Source organism: Miniopterus schreibersii (genome assembly GCF_964146895.1).
Source record: "Miniopterus schreibersii genome assembly, chromosome: 11".
In the NCBI taxonomy this organism is placed as follows: domain Eukaryota; kingdom Metazoa; phylum Chordata; class Mammalia; order Chiroptera; family Miniopteridae; genus Miniopterus; species Miniopterus schreibersii.
The window spans coordinates 23,025,635-23,045,084 of record NC_138111.1 but is presented as its reverse complement, the minus strand read 5'-3'; the positions used below and the strand labels follow the sequence as shown (position 1 = coordinate 23,045,084).

Genomic DNA, 19,450 nt, shown 5'->3' with positions numbered 1-19,450 from the left:
AGGATGATCATACATTCCAGTTTGTCTGGAAAAGTTTTTATTTATATCTGATGTCCTGGTGATGATATTACTAATGGTTCCTTTCACTCTTCTTTATTATTGATTTAAGAGAAAGAGACGACAGAAAGTGAGAGACACGTTTGACTATCGTATGTGCCCTGACCAGGGATCAAACCCACAACCTTGGTGTATTGGGACGATGCTCTAACCAGCTGAACTACCCAGCCAGGGCCCTTTTCACTTGTAAATGTCCTGGTCTGGATGAAAAAATTGTACAGTCCCCTAGTTAGGAGGAGAATGAAAATAGGTGTGGAGTTACAAAAAACCAAAAAGCATCTGTGTTTCAAAAGAAGTTATCATTTGTAGGCTCAGATTAAAACACATTCTAGGGTTAGTGGGAACTTACTGGTGTGATTATAAAGTACCACCAGAAATCTCTAAGGAACCAGAAAACAGAAAAGATGCCAGAACACTGAGCTTGGACAAAACTCTAAAATTTAAGGGGTGAAGTTGGAGTCCAGAAGCCACAGACCAGGGAATTTACCTTCTAAGCCTAGAAAATTTCTGAAATGGATTCTTAATGTTTTAAATCAGAAAGCCATGCTTATTATGAAGACATGGATGATTGTGAATTATGAGGAATTGGTAAGTTAGAATAGATGCCCTGTTCTACTTCCCCCACTGTATGCACAGCCCAGAATGCTCTGCTCTATTCCCCCTCCTGGGAAGTGGTTAGAGCAAGAAAACAATCATAGTATCAGCCTTCCAAGATTGAGCTCATCCTACCTAGGCAAGTTTACACCTGGCATCGAAAGGGAGATACATCTTCTTCCTTGGCACCAATCCCATTAAGTAAAACACATGAGAAACAGCACAGATAGGCAAGCATGTGATCTTTTACCTGAATGGCCCAGAGTTGGGAGAGAACAGGGCAGCAATACCTAACAATACTTTGTTGTAACAGTACTTACTAGTAAAGAATTGTGACAGCTTCTGTTACTGTAATTCTCCTGGGGGGAGAGAAGGAACCTGATGGGTTTAAAAATATATAGACAGCTCTCTGTTCCTCGCCAAGAAACCACTTCCTGTAGGAAGGCTCCCCTAATTCCCAAGGCTGCACACACCCCTCCATCCCACTGAGGTTAACTCACAGCACAGCACCTGCAATGTTCTGTTAGAATCACCTTTTTACCCATCTATTTTAACTTTGAGCCCTGGGATGATAGGGGAGTCTTGTTCACTGTTGTATCCTTAGCCTGGCCACAGTAGATAATTAATGCTTGCTGAATGGTAAATGTTTTATAAACCATACAATGTATTTTGTCAACTCACTATAGTCTGTCCTTCCCCAAGGCTGAGTGACTAAGCTAGGGGTCAGGTCTACTTCACAGAAAACGTGGTGCTCATGTGAGTTTCCAGCCCCTCTGCAGGACTCTGCATGGCTCAAGAGGGCACTGAAGTGCCATTCTCATAGTATACAATTTTAATCTATTCCAGGTTAAAACTGAGGACCCCTAGCCAATTTAAGATATGGAATTAAAGGTGACTAGACAGCAGGTAACAGTGAATCACAGATAAGGTAGTAGAGTCCATTTTGGGTACGGTGATGCTTTCTTGTCCTTTATTCATTTGTTCATATATTATGTAATTTGGCTTTTTCCCCTATCGGATTTATTGATCACTTACAGCGTTCTAGGTTGCTGAGAATATGTATAGGGGGCCCCCAAAAATTTGAATAATTGTAAAGGCAGTGTTTATTAAAATACATTTCATTTGCAAAATTGAACTATTAGCTATTAAAGTGTGTATACATTTAGGGGGGGGGGGGCCATAGTTTGGCTTCCAGGGCATTTGCATGGTGACAAGGAAAAGGGATACATGTACTTCCAACTTTGTATTAGACTGGGTACTCTAAAACACATAAAGGGCTACGGAACCACAGGTGGTGATCACTGTCCTAGGCATTGAAGGATGGATAGAAGGAATTTACTAGGTAAGGTAGGGGAGGGGAGAGGAAAGGGGGCATTTTAGAAAAGCAATTTGTAAGCTGCAGTTTTCCTCTCCTAGTGACACAAAAACCTATTGCCTAATGGCAAGCTAGCCCTTCCCCAGTGTGTTCTGCAAGAGGGAGCTGTGACATTTCAACTAAAGGCAGGTTTGAGTTATTAGCACATGGATTCATGTAGCTTCCCATCCTGATTCAATTTATCTGAAAAACGAAACTGGAAGAGCTTGTGACTCCGGTTTATCTGTATTCTACGTAAAATGTTCCCAGTATGGTATTTATGACAAATTGAATTAGTAAAATCTCAAATATAGAAATATTTTATAAATATAGTTTTATTACTTGGAAGTACATACAAAAATTCAAACACAGCTTAAAAAAAAACAGTTGCCAAGCAAAGGTCTTATCCAACCTGTTTTAGTGAACACATAAAAGTTATAATGAGCGTAAAACAATTTAGGTCCTGAAACACCTTATTGTCCTCAAGGTCTTTAAATATTGGACTTAAAAACTGATTTTTGTTTTATTCTTTACAGCTATTGAAATATTTTCCCTAAATATAAACTACTAACATCTCAGTTTGGTTCATGAGATTTTCATTTAGAAAAATAGGTAAAACCATTTACTATATTATTTTGAAAACTGAAATACTCTATGTCCATTTCTAACCTTCTGTCGCCTTAGGTCCTCCATGGTTTCTCAAAAGTTCCCAGTAGTTGCTAACAGAGAAAGCACCTGCAACTTCCAGCAGCTCTCTGGAATACTGAAGTTTGGGCCTAAGAGCCCTGAAATTATTTAAGATTTTTTTGTTTTGTTTTGTCATTTTATTTGTGGCCAGCCAGACTATTATCTCCTTGAGAAAAAACAAAAATTCACTTAATTCTGCTTTTCCTGATTGTTAATCCATGACATTGCTTTATCCATTCTTTTTGCTGCTTTTTTCCCCCATGCCTTCTTGGCAACTTCAGTATTTTCTGCAAATTTAAGTTCATCCTGAGCTTTAATATATCAAAGTCATACATTTCACTCTCATTTTGGCCTTTATGATGCCAGTTTTTCCTTCTTTCGTACATGATTTTTGACAACTTGACTTCATCAGAGAGCTCTCTTTGAGATGCTTTAGATAGATGCCCAATCTCTAAATGTTCAGAATTTCATCCTTTTATGGCCCCCTCACTACTGGACCAATTTTTGAAAAACTGGAAAGGGGCCAGCTTCTAGTTCTGGTTTTACACTCAGCTGTGTTCTTCAGTAGTCTTTCATTCCCTTTTCACAGCTGAGGAGCCTGCGACTCAATGTAGACTGGATAAAATGAGAAGACTTCCACCAGTAATACTCCGATTCATGGTTCAGACAGGAAGAAGTCTAAATTGTGAGTTCTAGGTTTCTGAAGTTGTCTTTATACATCCAGCTGGTGACAAGTCTCTATGGAGCCTACATCTTTGCCACCTCTCGTATCTGTTCCTCTCCATCTCTGCTGTCACTGTCTTAGTTCTGGTCATTGTGTCTCCTCTGCTGGACTCATTTTAATATACCTAGACCTGCTGCCATAGTATTCTTTCTCAGAATTAAATATGAACATACTTCTCTGCTTAAAATCTGTTGATGGATCTCTGTTGCCTATAAGGTACAGTACAAGGCCCTGCAGAATCAGCTAGCATTTCCCTAGCCACAGGCCTCCTCCCACCCACCACATACTAGCTCTGTGACAAGAATTTACTTTCAATAATGCATTTTGCTATTTCACACTTAAGCTTGTTAATGAGTTTTTATAAAATTGTCACAAATTCCTGATGGGTACTGAGTCTTCCAGGGATACAAAAAGTTCCCAAGGTCATTTTGCATCCCATTCATTCAATAAACATTTTGATGATGACTGCTAGTGTCTAGAAATACTGGATATTGGAGATACGGACATAAAACTCAATATCCTTGCCCTCAGTGGCTTGTCTAGAAAAGACAGTGGTAGTGGCACTAAGTCCAAATATGTGTGAATGGTAAATAATGAGCCTCTCAAATCCACTCACTTTTTTAACAGCCACTTGATTATCTTAGATCACATTGAACATGTGCTCCTTGAGGCCTTTCTACATTAAACGCTCTCAAGCCAGGGCTCTGAAACCTAATATTTGAGTGTTATCTTTTATTATTTTTAAAAGACAATTATAAGATTAGAAATTATTCCAGTTAATTGTATGTGCTACTTGTGGTTTTGTGTACTAGCTTGTTGAATATTTGTGAATTTTCATTCTGACCACCTCAGATTTGGTTCATCCTCTAACTTGAAGACTACAAATCTAACTTCAGAGTTATTAATTAAATGCAATGAAGGTCCAACCATTAGGAAGCTCTGTCCTGCTTTTCTGGTTAATCTGGTAAAATATACTAAACATGCCCCTTATCACTTTATTAGTAACATTTATTATTTCGAACAAAATGATAAGTCATGCATAACTAAGACTTCTAGGCTGATTTTTTAAAATAACAATCATTAAATATCCATTATAAATATTCACTTTATTTTGAAAGAATTGGAAGATGTTACATATATTACATACTACATATAATGGCACATGTCAGCCTTTTAAGCTTAAAAAGAATCTTTCCCCAAACTGGGATTGACTTAGACTCCAAATATAAAATGACTCTTGGCCTATAGCACCAACCCAGGCCCAGAGGAAAGCCAGTTTTTAACCTGTCTGTCCTCTGGCATTGGGCTTCCTGATATGACTGAGGGTCCTCTCCCTCTGGTTTTGTTCCCTGGCAGTACTGAGGCCTGGCACAGGGATCCAACTGACTGTACACTGCAGGCCTGGAAATCAGAGAATCTAGAGGGGGTAGGGTCCTCTGACAATTTCACAATGGGAAAAAGCTAAAAACATATGTACCTATTGTCTTTGATCTATACAAGTAATAACAAGACTACAAGATAGGAGGTTAGAATTCTTATTGAAGTTCAATTTTTGTGCTGGTTTTTCTCTTTGGAAATCAAAGTGTCATGATAGGAGCAGCCTTAAAAGTGATATAGTTCAATACTGATAACCTGCTCCACTAGTATTTTCCTTTCCAAGATTTAGGTATAATTCAAAGTTTTAAATATCATCCATATGCCACTTTGTTAGACAAACACATAGAAATTTAATAACACCTTTCATTTTCTTTTTCCTAATGCACAAGGAGAATTCCTGCCAAATGTTCTGGCTTATGGCTCTCCTCCTCTTCAAGTTATACATTAAGAATCCAAGATATACCCCTGTGGAATTTTCATAAGCAGTATCCAACCAATTAGTAAAACACAGTACACAGTGTGAAAATTTTAATTTATTCCCCTCCCAAGTATCCAGAGTATGTGCTCCCTTAGCTTTGAGAAATGTGATAATGAAAATACCAACAGAACTGATCATATGTAAAGAGCAAAAAAGCACGAAGTACACAGGAAACATCCCTAAGTCCTCTGTGACCTAGTAGTGCAAGTTAATGGTATGTTTCTGGCAATGTCACCTTTCACTTAATTTATAAAAATTTTACAGGACAGATTTAAAGCAGATAGGCCTCAGATTCTTGTTGTCTTTTTATTTTTTAACCCTAAAAGATTTTTTTAAAAGAGGCTATATTAAGTGACAATGCATTCTGAGTCGGGGGAGAAAAAAATTAAAAACCCAAAACTTCTTTCAGTTTATTCAAAATAAAAATACACATAGAATTATGAAAATATAGGTTTACTATTTCCACCACGTAAGTTGATGCTGCTGTTTGAAAGGCTTTCAAATTGTTTTTCAAGTTTTTAAAGCTCATCTCGATCTCTCAATAAAGTATACCTATATTCGCTGGGTGCTAGTTTCTGGAAGGAGCTCTCAGGGGGACTACTTGCTACATCTTGGCCATCCTATAAGAGAAAGAATAAAACATTCTTATATCAATATATTTTATGGAGTTATAATATTTCAATAACATTAAATGAGTGGTAGTTGCCCTATAATTATTTGCTTAATAATCAATAAAAGATAGCTACTGTATGCCAAAGACGAGTTAAGTTTGAAATCTTCCTTTCCCCATTTCATATGCCTTTACTCAGATTCTCCAGGGCAGGGCTGCCACAGAGCCACTGAGAATGGATCTGTTGACAGTTCCTGTGGTAAAAGGAAACAAAATACCTGACACCTGGGCACTTTCCTAGAACATTCTATAGAGCCGGCACAACTCTTGACTAGGGCCTGAACCCCTTCTTCTTACAAATGACTGCTAAGAGAATTAAAGGCACCTATTCTGTAGCCAGAATTACAATTACCTTGATGCCAGAAATGATCAAAACTGAATTTACATAAGGAGGAAAACAAACATTTCAGTACTGCAAGAAATTAATTTCTGCATTATTTTACTTGGGCACAAACAGCAGATAAAAATACACAGTAGAACTATAAGAGTGACTTCCAAGAATTTCTAAGAAAAGGTAGTACAGTCTATACTTTATTTCCACACTGTAAGCTCTTCAAGAGCAAACATGATTGTCATTCTTTTAATAACCCTTATAGTTAGCATAGGCACATAGTACATATATTACATCCTATATCTATTGGCACATTCCCATTATAATGGCAAACAATGTGCCCACAAATTTCCCATATGACTTTGTCACGATCCACTTCCCCAATATATTCTTAATTTATTTTTTGTTGAGATATATGTTTGGTTTAATTTAGCTGAAATTATATTACTATAAACAAACATGTATTTGGTGCCATTAGTACACAAAGATGAATAAATAAAATACAAGGAATTCAACTGTCTAGTAGAGAAGTTGAAACAAATTAGGATAATACAATAATGATAAACTATATATTTTCTTAATCTGATGAAAATAATCACTTTTGGGTTATTGCCAACAATCTGCCTGCTTCTATAGTTGCTTAATTATCAAAGAAAAATCTGACCTCAGATTTCAAGGAAAAAAGCATGTCATCAGGTTCTTAAAAGGAACTCCTGACGCTCAACTTATTGTGACTCAAAGTAAAGAGAAATTCACTTAGTCTTTATTTTTCTTTTATATGTGGTTCTTTGGGCAAAAAAGAGGGTTGAAATTTTGGCCATATGAAATAGAGTTTGATATATATCATCTTCCTTCTTGGTATAGTGAGGGATATAAATCAATAATCAAAATGCAAATTTAGGGATGTTTAACAAAGCAGGAATATAAAAATAGTAAAATTCTCAGGTTAAAAAAATACATGTCTGTATATGTATGAATATATCTCAAATACAAAATGTCAAGCATTCTAAATCTCATATGGAATGGAAAGCTGCATTAAACCTTAAGTTTTGAGCATTATGAATACTGTATTGGTGAGGGGGCTCTTAGGATGGTTTAGCAAGAAGACCAAATCACTCTTTTCTTCATAGTGAGGTCAGTCTTCCAGCCACAAAGGACAGCCCGAACAACTGATGGAACCCACTGATTTCACTGGCCTATCTGCTTCCATCTCCTGTCTCCTATTTGAAGCCAACTGTCTTTATCCCTTTCATAGCCATATTCCACAGAAGGCATACTCAGACCAAAAAATTATATTGTAACAGTCTTGCAACTTTTCTGAGGGTCAAAATCTTTAAAAATTAATTTTAAGAGGAACATAGTTTGCATATTATGTTGAAAAAGAGCTCCCAGTGAAAAATAAGAGTGCTACCTGTCCTTGGGCTGTGTCAGTTGGGTCAGGACCATGATGGAATTCTCTGTGAAGTTTTCCAGAATGTAAGTCAAGTACAAACTGCTTGAGTCTTCCAGGAGTTCTAAAACCAAAGTCAAATAAAAATTTAGCTTAAGCTGTTAAAATGGACTTACCTCTATTTTACCAATCTAACATAATTTTTTAAAAATTTTCCTTATAATGCCACCATCCTACCATAACTATTACAGGCCAAGTACATGTCAAACATTTTTATACAGTTGTAACCTTATCTAGACAATCAGTTTTGTGCTCTAATTCCTGAACTTGTTACACAGAAAATTTTCTATGCTTATCATTTTCATAGATGCATCAGTCTTGTCAAGCTGCTGTCATAAAACTTACAACGTAACTGTCCCTTATTGTTGGGCATTTATATATTTTCCTGAATTAATGTAACTAAAAACACTTAAGTTCTACAAAATCACACTGAAAATAACAGGGCTCAAGTCAAAAACAGTATTACCCACTTAAAACTATGTAGCTTTATCACCAGAGTCCTACAAAAAGCCTAGAACAAAAATATTAGCACTGTTTAGCCTCCACCAGCATTTAAGCCTGTGTCAGCCAGATGATCCTTGGTGGCCTTAACCTGGCAGGTCCTTGAGGGCATTCATGGTCAGTAGAACCAGTTTTATCAAATAATCTAAGGTAGGGTGTAGCTTTTTCACGTGTTTTTCTTAAACATGGGGGTATTTCTTAACTTTTTTAACCACAGGGGCAGCTTCACTGGATAGCTTAACACTGTGAAAGGCAAAAGCACTTCTCAAGGCCATGAAACTGGTGGGGTTTTTTTGTGGGTTTTTTTAGGTCGTCACACACCACTAAGGCATTCTCTTCAATGGTGGATATGCTTTTTCTTTGATGGCTTCAAAACATTCTGAGGGGGAAAAACATGAACCAATACAACTCATTGTATATGACATCATTCCCCTAACTACCAATCAGGGTATACACAAATTTGCAGTACAGAGACATGCTTTGTAGCAAAACTGACCATTATAAAGCCTATGGTAAAATTGGTTTCATTATACGTCGTTTTTGCTTTAAGTTACAGTTCCCAAGAACCTACTGATGACTTTAAGTTACAACTTACATATCAGCCCTTTTTTTGGTAATTATTTCCTTGAGTTGTAGCCAATAAGGTAGAAGCATTGAATTAAAGAACTTTTGACAAAGCGTGGGCAAATTATACATACAAAACATCAGCCAGTTTTTGCTGCTACTTGTCTATCTGTTTATTCTTTGAAATCCTGACAGCACCTTTGTCTTTTTTATTAAAATTTGCTTTGCCAATTTGATAAGTAAAAGACACCTGCATTTTAATTTCCATTTTTTCAGAAATTAAGCATTTTTCCATTGTTGGTTTTAATTTATGTTTCTTCTCACATGAATTGTCTTCTACTGAGACTGTGATATTTAAAAAATTCATTATATATATATTTAAATAGAAACCCTTTGTTTTTCATATCTGTTAAAAGAATTAAAATACTGGTGGACAAACACTTAATTCCTTTAGTAGAACTGACTGATTTTTTAAATCATTTTTTGGTAGCAAAGAATAGCTGGCTGGTGTTGTTATTACCAGTTTCTTTTTCTTTTTATCCTTTCCTGAGGCCCTGAAAGTGCTGTTTCTTCCCTTCAATAACTCCCACAGAGATGTACTAACCAATAACTTCATTGTACACCCATTTTGGCTCCCCACTAGCTCCAATGCAACAGAGAACAGCAGGTGCCAAATGCACAGTTTACAAATACAAATGACTGTCAGGTAGCTGTATTGACAGAATGCCTCTGAAAGGTTCTCTGGTGCTGAAGCAACTGCACATGCACCAGAGACAAACACTGAGAGGAGATCGATTTAAACTTAATCTGACATCATCTACTGTCACCCACAGCAAAGTACTAAAATATAACCATTCAATGCAAAGAATTGCAAATGATTTACAATGTTTAAGATAAAGCTCCTGTTTGTTATTTTATAAGGTCCAAAGATGATCACAACCAATACAGTGTGAATTGCTTCTGCTAGTCAAGAAATGCTTTATAATTAAATCTTAAAAGTAACAAATTCTTAGAGAACACTCAAAATAGATTTTTTCCTAATTTGAGTTTTTTCGCCTTGTCAACAGATGAGAAGAAAGAATTGTGAGCAAAAGACAAAGACAAGGGAGATAGGATGTATCTGAATTGATGTGGTAGAGAAACAGGCTACAAAAGAGCTCTTATCTAGCTTGTGGGCAGAAACTATCCATTATTAAGTAACAATCAGTGAATCAACAATATATTGTCAGGAAAAACAGACAACATAGTTATCTGCTGAAAAGGAAAATAAACGGACCCTTGCCATAATAAATTCAATTGTTTTTTTCACACTTTAGGGTAAATTTTTCTAATTAGAACACCTAGGTGTTTCCCATCCTCCAAACACTTTTTCATTTGTTTACAATCTTTATTTTTAGGTGATGCAAAATTTACACACAGTTAAGTGTATCATTAAACGAGCTTAGAGAACTGCGTGCAAGGTATTTTTACCATTTAAAAATATTTACATACAGTAGAAATCATTTTTTTAGGTTTATAGTTCTATGAGTTTTAACATATGCATATAAGTGTCTTGTTACCACCTCCACAAACAGGACACAGAATAATTCCTGCACCCATTTTTTAGTCAGACCCTCCTCTTCTCCCTAACTCCTGCCAACCACTGATCTGTTCCCTGTAGCTCTCTGGCTTGTGGATTTATGGGTGATTTTTAATTTACACTCTGGTACTTTATTAACTTTCAGAACTATCTACAAAGAACATAAATTTCTTATAATCAGAGAGATAAAAGAGCAAATGATATGCAACACACAGACACACAGTAGACCTAATTTTTGCCTGGTTCCTGATTAAGGGGAAAATATTAGTCTTTCACCACTAAATATGGCATTAGCTATAGGTTCTTTATAAATATCCTTTATCAGATTGAGGAAATTTCCATATATTCCTAGTTCCCAGTTTGCTAAGCATTTTTGTCATGAACGGACGTTAAATTATGTCAAATGCTTCTGCATGGATTACAGCAATCAGCAGTTTTTCTTGCTTATTCATTAATATGCTGAATTACATGGGCTGATTTTTGAATGTTGAACCAGCCTTGCATGCTTAGGATAAAGTCCACTTAGTTGTGATATATTATTCTTGTATTATATATTTCTGGATTCAGTTTCCTAATGCTGTGTACCACTTTTAACTTATACAATAATGTAGTACAAACTCATTTAATGTATTACAGTGTAAAAAAAAGGTTTTGCCATTTAAGTTACTTAATCTCTTCAAGCTTCAGCTTTCTAATATGTAAAATGAGAACTGCTTTATTTAACTTAATTGTAGTTTTTACATAGATTTTTATTTGAATCCAAATATATTATTGCAGAACCATAGCTAGCCTTATAATAGCACTTACCAAGTATCAGATACTGTTCTAAGAGCTATAGATACAAACATTCATTTAATGCTCACAACAACCCTATGAAACAGACACTATTATTATTCCTATTTTACAGATGAGGGACTGAAGCTTGGTGTCTTTTGCTGGAAGGACCAAATAAGGTAAAATATACTGGGATGATTTGTAAAATACATAGTACTTATAAGTAGGTAATCAATGTCAATTGTATGTAAGTACATTACTTGAGAATAAAAACGGTGTTTAAGGACTCAGGCCACTCACTGTATTGCCTAGTGGCTGAGAGGAAAGACATACTCAGAAAACCAAAACTACAGAGATGAATCGGAGAGGTGGGGAACAACAGGGCAAACAGATAGTGGGTAAACATTAGGATACATTCCAGATGTGCAGATATATATATTCAAAGTAGTCAAACACTTAAACTTATAATAAGCAGATCAAACTAAAAGCAAATCAGAACATTTACTGAACATCTGATGCTGTCACAAAGCCATTGATATAGGGAGAGAAATAAAAACTAATTAAATAAAATTTGCCTTTTAAGGAACTTTCTCAGTATAACAATTTTTTTCCACTGAAGAAAAGTCTTATTTGGGTAAAAAAATAAAGGCCCCCCTAGGTAATGATGAACAAAACCAGATTCTCAGAGTTACAAGGGACCTTAATGATGATCTGATTAAAAATTCTTTTCTACCTTTCCCTCCCAGTTCTTTATCATTCCATCCAATTCCTGGTTTGCTCCCCTAAGGTCAAGGAGGCAGGCTAATGAGGGAGACGCCCGCCTCCTACTTCCTGTTCTGCCCGGCCCCTTTCTTCTCCTCAGTCAGCTGCCGCCAACTTTCCAAAACTACGTACTTTCAGGAATTATGATCATAGTTTTCAGTGATTTAAAGATTTGGGATAAATTACTATTTAAGAACTCTTGGGCAAAGGTACAGATGGGAGGGTGTTCACTGGCCACAATCTTTTAGGATGTAAGTTTCTCTTCAAAGTCCTTCAACAGTCTGAAACCACACCCAGTCATTTACTCTCTTCTCTCAGGGCTGTGGAGCATTTCCTAGACCTGTGCCTAGGTGCTCTTAGGTTCTGCAATTACCCTCCGTTCTTTCCCTATCTCCACAGAGAATCTGTTCCCTTACATGGCAAGAAACCAATCTGTGACTTAGTTTCGGGTACTCGTAAGTACTGTCTCTTCAAACACCTTTCACATTCATACTTATACTGCTTTTTATATGTACTGAAATGTAACTTTTGGGGGATCAAGTGTTATGAGCTCAGGACTCTAGGGTTCAATATACTCTGACATACATCCTAAACCTGCTAGTAATTAGTTATATGGCCTTATTGGTTATGTTACCTCCCTCAGCCTCAGTTTCCCCAGAAAGGAAGAGGCAGAAAGCATACTGGTAGTACACCGTCCCCGCCAATGCCTACCTCTGGAATGGGAAGAGACTGCACCATAAACCTGCTTTCTCTCTTCTTACCACAACCTTACTTCCTCCATATGACCCCAGAAATGCTGAGGTCCTAAGTAAAAGTAATAGTAATTATAGTAATATATGGAAACTGCTTATCATTTAAGCCTTAATTGCCATGCAGCACAATAACAATTATGCAAGCCATAAAATGTGTCAGATTCACTTTGCTGCATGTGTTATTTGATTTTTAACACTAACGTCTATTCACATAGGCTCAGTTTGTAGTTCATACAGCATATGCCTCCTTACAGTTAAAAAATATTAGTGGGAACAGTGCCTAGAAGGGGAAATCAGGCACCTAAAGGGGAAATTAAAGAAGTAATTTGTTTCAAAGAGCTTCAAATGTAGTCACTTCTCTTATCTCCCTCCTTGCTGATAGGACTAATGACTTGCAGGATGGGAGAGGAACATTTCCCATTTCCAGATTTCTCTGGAGACTCTTCCTGGCTCAGTTTCTTTTTGTACCAAGGCATAGGTACAGTGCTGCCAGCCGATGGATGGGGAGGGGGCTGGGTCATGTGGTAAAGAATACAACCATTTTGTAGTATGGCTTCTCTGACAGACACCAAAATGGAATCAGAAGTGCTAAAGTGTTTTAAATCTGATTTCAGAACTGGAGGAGAAAACTTAAGATGGCCACGATGGAATTCCTCACAGGTTTCCCTGGATGTACAACAACATTCCTGGGAATAAAAACCAAAGTTCAGCATATTCAGGGTGGGGCAAAAGAAGGTCTATAGTTGTTCATATGGAAAATAATACAATAATTAATAAATAATAATACAAGAATAAACTCTGTGTTTCAAATACTCACAAATGTAAACGTACTTTCACCCCACCCTGTAATTTGGTTACTGATCAGTAAACTTTAATGCTGCCAGAATTATTTAGGTAATTCACTCACTCAAGCATCATCTACTGGTTATCATCAACTCTCCTGGATTACTGAACAGTCTCCTAGATTCTACATTAACCCTCTAATCTATTCTCGTTTGCATCCTGAATTATCTTTAAAAAACAATCCCCTCACTAAAGCTCTCCATTGGCTCTTCATAGTCTTCAAGACAATGTCAGACTTCTGTAACCAGGCTGTCATGAGCGAGCCTTTCATTACTTCCCTTGACCTCGTCTCTCCTCCTCTCATCCACGCACATTCAGCCAACAGACTTGGTATTTGTTTCTGCCAATGTGCCCTTTCTCTAAGCCCTGATTCCTTCTCGCCTTCATGTTAAACTTCTACAGAACTGTAGGACTTACCTTAGGCATTCACATCTCCAGAAATCTTGGATCAGGCACCTCTCTGCTGAACTCTCTAAGAGCATTTATCACATCAGAAAACAACTGCCTGTTACCCTACTTCCTTTCTCTCCTTGGTTGAGAGTTCTTTGAGGGCAGGGATCTAGTCTTAGTAAACTAAAAGACTGGTTTATGTTACACAGTGACTGCCATATAGAAGATGTGGGTAAATATTTAATGAGTTAATAGGCTAAATGGTATTGTTTTAAGTGTAGGTAAAGTTAAAACAATGTTTGTTAGTACTTTGGCTTAGAACACATTAATTTTCACAGCAATCTCATTGGGTAGGCTGTACCATCAATAATATTTTAAATGTAAAGGAACAAGACAGAGAAGTTAAGTGACTTGCCCAAGGTAGGACTCAATTCTGGGTATCCTATATGTTAGGACTAAGAATCTTCTATCAAACAACCATATCTCTACTGAAATATTTAGAAGTGAGCAAGATAATCCATTCCGCAATATGACTTCAAATCATCCTCTAAATGTGCAATTTAATCTTTGGACATAAAAAGGGTAAATGAATTTTTAAAAGAAAATATCTAATTTGAATTAATACCACAGTCTTGCTTAAATTTTTCATATATGAAGAAAAATCTCCACTTTTACCACTGTATTTAAATCTCAGAAATTAATAGAAATATCTGTGGTAGTTATAAGGTTTATGTTTGTTAATTCAACGAATAGCTGAGAATAGTCAGAAAGCTTATCTGTTCTTTCAAAGGTTCATAGCTTTATGCCCTTAGAAATGCCTAGTCATAGCAATCCTCTGGGTCTTAACTGCTACTAATATGCTTGCTAGACAGTCACACATAAGCAGCAATATTACCAATTTCCTGTAACCTGACCTAGGATTATATTCTACTTGCCTTGATGTGCTGACAAAGACCAAACTCAATTCAGAACTAATTTCTCAAAGCCCAAAAATTTTCTTTCAGAGATTAATTTCTAAGCATTAGATCACCTAATGCTGGCTTTCCAATAGGGATGTATCATAATTCTCATGGTCAATTATACCACACTTTGGAATGAAAAAAATATACACCTTTTCCATCTAAATAATGAAGTATTACTGTTCCATTATAAGATTATTTGAAATATCCAAACAATTGTTTTCAGTTCATTTTTGAGACATATATTAGTAATTTTAAAAAAAACAAAAAGGAATACTTACAATATATCCTTGAAGTTTTCGAACACATACATATGCCGAAAGCTGTCAATAGCTATTACAGGGCAATCAGCTGGGGTTTTCTGTATGTGCAGGAGAGGATGTCTAAATTTGTCACAGTCCGCATGTAAGAAGTTTATTGCACCTTTAAAAGAAAAAGAAGTGGGAGAGGTAGATCAGAATTTTCTTGATCGTAGTCTCATAAGACTGCAAGTTCATAAAAAGTGACATACTAAAAAAACCCCAAATCTTTTAGAGTAACATAGATCACAAAAACTAAAACCAAAATATTACAACACTGAAAAGAAAGTATAATTTTCTTGGGAATTATATGAACTCAAGCTAAATTCAAATGCTGTAGTGAATTTTTCATTTTTCTTACACTGGTACTTCTCTGTTCTACAGATTACCCAGGTCTTGGGAGCAAGTTCCAGAAACTGACATATAAACTATTTTCCGGGGACCATCTTCATTTCATCAAGGATGCCCTTCCAGTCCCTACTGGTTGATTTTTCAATTTAATTCAACCCCCAAAACATACAATGCCTTCAGTTTATTATGTCTGACTTTCTTCTCTAACGACAAAGGGAAAGTTGGTAATACCCCCAATTTTTTTTTTGATGCCTTGGAGAAGTCCAGAGAACTCTTCTTCATTTAGAAATAAATGTTAATCAGATTCTGTAAGTCCTCTAAGCAATATGTGGGACTGTCTATTAGAAAGGGACCAGGCAAGTATCAATGTGCTAGAAGAAAGTGCCTAAAACTGACAATATTCACCTATGACCCCACTTTTCAAGCTAATTGATTTTAGGAAGCTAAAACAGCCATGGTTTAAAAAAAAAAGCCACTGCTTCATATTCTGTCTCTACTAATGCCTCCCACACCCATGTTTACATGCACATTCTGAGGCTGTAATGGGGGAAGGGAATGGGAGAGACAGAGAAAGGATGGAAATAAACACCTTAAGCTGTCTACCTTTTTCACTTATTAATTGTCGGGCCACTTCATTCTGGAATATTTCTAAACTTTCTGTATCTTCTTTCATGTGGAAGAGTATTAGAAAAGGCAGTCCTTCTTCTGTCAATTCCTGTATAGAGAAATAGTCCATGAGAATAATCAGGTCTCTCTTTGTAGCTGTTTTCTAGGTAGAAACAATTTTGAATCCAACCCATGTAACATGCAACAGCTGCAACGTCCCAGGGGAAAAATAAGGTCCAATGGTATAAACAAATGTTGCTGAATAAATACTAATTGGGAAAGAAGACTCAGCAGTCACCTTTTAGAAAACTTAAGAGCTAGGAAGTTAAAAGTAAAAACAAATATATTTATTAGACTAAACAAAAGTACAGATGAACTAACAGCTATTAGGAGAAAAGTAATAAGCAAATTAGTAGTTTGAAAAAATCTATTTGCTAAACTAATTTACATACATTAACATAGTAGTTGGTAGTTTATGCTGCTTGGGCTTCTAAGTTTCCCCTGTCCACATCAACACAGTTTCTACCCAGTAGGCATTCAGAGTCAGGGGAGGGACATTAGGACAATCAGGTTCAGAGGTTTCCCCACTGTTTAAAATGACTGAGGGGTAACTGGAACTCTTATTTTATTGTTTGTTTTCCAGTCTATACCTTTAAACTCTATTTTTTAAACTATTTCTGCAAGAATTGCTAAAGCAGGTGAATAATTATGACAAGTTACTAAATCTTTCTGAGCTTCTGAGGACTAAATGAGCTAACACAATATAATTGAGCCAAGCATGCCTGAAGCCTAGAGAACTGAGAAAAGTAGCAGGGATGTTCATTTGATAAATAAGCTAAGAAAGAACACAAGCAAGCAAGCTTGACTGGAACACAACCACACCTGTTTATATACTGTCTGAGGCTGCTGTTGTTCTGACAGAGACTGTATGAACTGCAAGGCCTAAAATACTTGATTCCTTTAGAGAACTGCCAACTTCTAACTAGATGGTGATTAGATGGGTGTGTTTACTACGTGATAATGCTTTCTAAAACTGCATTCTTAGAGCGTGGGTTTTGAACACAGAGTGAAACGAAAAGAAAGATGTATTTTGAACATGGTAATGAACAGAGAGGTGTCATAGACAGCCCTTTTCTTGCTCCTCAACCTCTGAATTTTGTGTTTTGTTTTTGTGGGAGCTGTAAGTTTGCTTTATTTCAGGCACATGGGATCACTGAGGTCTGTTACATGATAACTGATAACTATTATCTCATGACTTCATTCTTTTAGGATAGACAGGAATCAGAAAAACTATTTTATGGCAAAGGATTATTCACACTGTACAACGGATTGTAACTAAAATCTGCAGAGCATTGCTTCTAAAGGACACCCCCTAAACAAGGCTCTTCCACCAAGGGTGGTTATCTGAAACCCCTGAGGCATTTTCAAAATCATTTTCAAAACTGTAATGAACCACCGACACTGCAGGAAATGCCACAGAGGGGTCCTGGGACAACATGGGTGAGAACCACTGGCCTGTATTACAGAAATTGCTATGATGTAGTTATGTTCAGCTGTATGATTCCTACTACAGATAAGTATGTAGTGAAACAGTAAGATGAACGGTCAAAGTTTGCTTGTTCAGAAATCTGAATTAAAAATGACGACCCACATTAGAAAGTCCATACCTCTCCATTTTCGAATGTTATTTCTCGGACAAGAGGAACGCATTTATCTTGAATCCAATTGTAAATCCCATCAAAATTTGTCATGGATCCCAAATATACCATATCTGGAGCAGAAGGCTGTTACAAAAACAGAGAAAAACACTGTATTAAACAAATCTAACCTGTGCTACCAAAAATGCATTCTTAAAGCATTATATATGAGCCCAGAAAATCTACAGGGGATACAAAAGCAGCAAAAAACATGGAACTTCTGAGAAAGAGGGCTATAAATGGTAAGGAGCTGATAATTTTGTGATTATCAGGGACCTGACTATCCAACCTGTGGTACATAAGCCTTCTGCTTTTCCTTGGATTTGGGTCAGTTAACTGTTTATCAGTATCTCACCAATGGCAGGCAGGCATTGTAAAAAAGAATTATCCCAAAAATGAAGTTAGCTAGTCCTTAGATTTGAAGATATTAGAAGAAAATTTGAAGACTTTCAGTGAAAAAGCCTTGAAAAGTACAAGATACTATATAAATCTAAGGCATGGCTATCTCTAACATTAATTATCTACAGTATCTACTTCCACATAGACTCAAAATCAATACTTATGAAGTACCTAAAATGATGACAAACAGCTAACATTAACTGAGTAAACTTGCTATGTCCAACCACTGTTGTAAGTACCTTATATGTTGACTCATTTAATCCTTGAAACATCCCCTAAAGCAGGACCATTATCATGGCTATTTTTACTAATGAACAAACTGAAGCACAGAGAAGCTAAGAAAATTTCCCAGAGTTATAAACCTAGGAAAGTGACAGATTTGACATTAACACTCAGTCTCCTTCAGAGCCCATGCTCTTAACAACCAGACTACACTGTGACACACTATACTAGATTCCTATAATGTAGAGAAGGTCATACTATGTAAGCCAGAAAATACAGGCAAATTCTTATCTGAATTCAGAACAGGAAATGAGCTTCCTAAGCAAAAATCTCATTCATATGACTTCATAAAAATTAAAAACTTTAGTGTGTCAAAGAACTGCAAACAGCATTAAAATGAACATTATGAAATGGGAAAATATAGACTGTTTTTGTGTGTGAAAAATTGCAATGTCAACCAATTCGTGTACTTAATTTAGATTCCAAGGTGGCGGCGGACTGAGTGGAAGCTACACTGACACTCTTCCAGGACTAATCTGGATTTACAACTAAAACATAGAAAAAACACCCTGAAAACCAACTGAAGACAAGCTGGGGAGCACCCTCATAACCAAGGAGGAAAAGTGGAGACCACATAGAAACTGGTAGGAAGTGTGGACGAGAGGGCTGGATGGGCTCCCACAGGCAGCAGCTGAAGGTCCAGAGGGAGATCTCAGCTGAGGGGGGTTCCCACTGAGGACTCTGGGGCATAAACCCCAGGCTGAGCTTCCCAGCCCAGAGCACCAGAACTGAGAAGGGTGCCCACATAACATCTGGCTGTGAAAAGCAACTGGGTTTCTGTCTGCCAGGGAGAAATGGCTGGAAATGCAGGCACCCTCTTAAAGGGCCAATGCACGACGTTTCCTGTGCGGTCACTCACCTTGGGCTCCGGCAGAGGGGGAGGGGGAGTGGAGTGGACTGGAGCTGTGTGGGGAGAGTCTGGGAAGAGTCATTCCCCCAGACTGTGGGGGACATCTTTCTTGGGAGGCAA

General features: G+C 36.9%; 1 protein-coding gene across 1 annotated transcript in view; it reads right to left on the bottom strand.

Annotated features, from left to right (window-relative positions):
* Positions 1–5,308: 5,308 nt before the first annotated feature.
* Positions 5,309–19,450, bottom strand: part of ERP44 (endoplasmic reticulum protein 44) — a 61,000-nt gene continuing 46,858 nt past the window's right edge. Inside the window, exons 8-12 of the mRNA XM_081152505.1 lie at positions 17,770–17,886; positions 16,100–16,211; positions 15,128–15,269; positions 7,684–7,786; positions 5,309–5,891 (exon numbers count right to left, since the gene is read on the bottom strand). Of these exons, the coding sequence (XP_081008631.1) occupies positions 5,790–5,891; positions 7,684–7,786; positions 15,128–15,269; positions 16,100–16,211; positions 17,770–17,886 (576 nt within the window). The 3' untranslated portion in view covers positions 5,309–5,789. The remainder of the gene's footprint in view (positions 5,892–7,683; positions 7,787–15,127; positions 15,270–16,099; positions 16,212–17,769; positions 17,887–19,450) is intronic.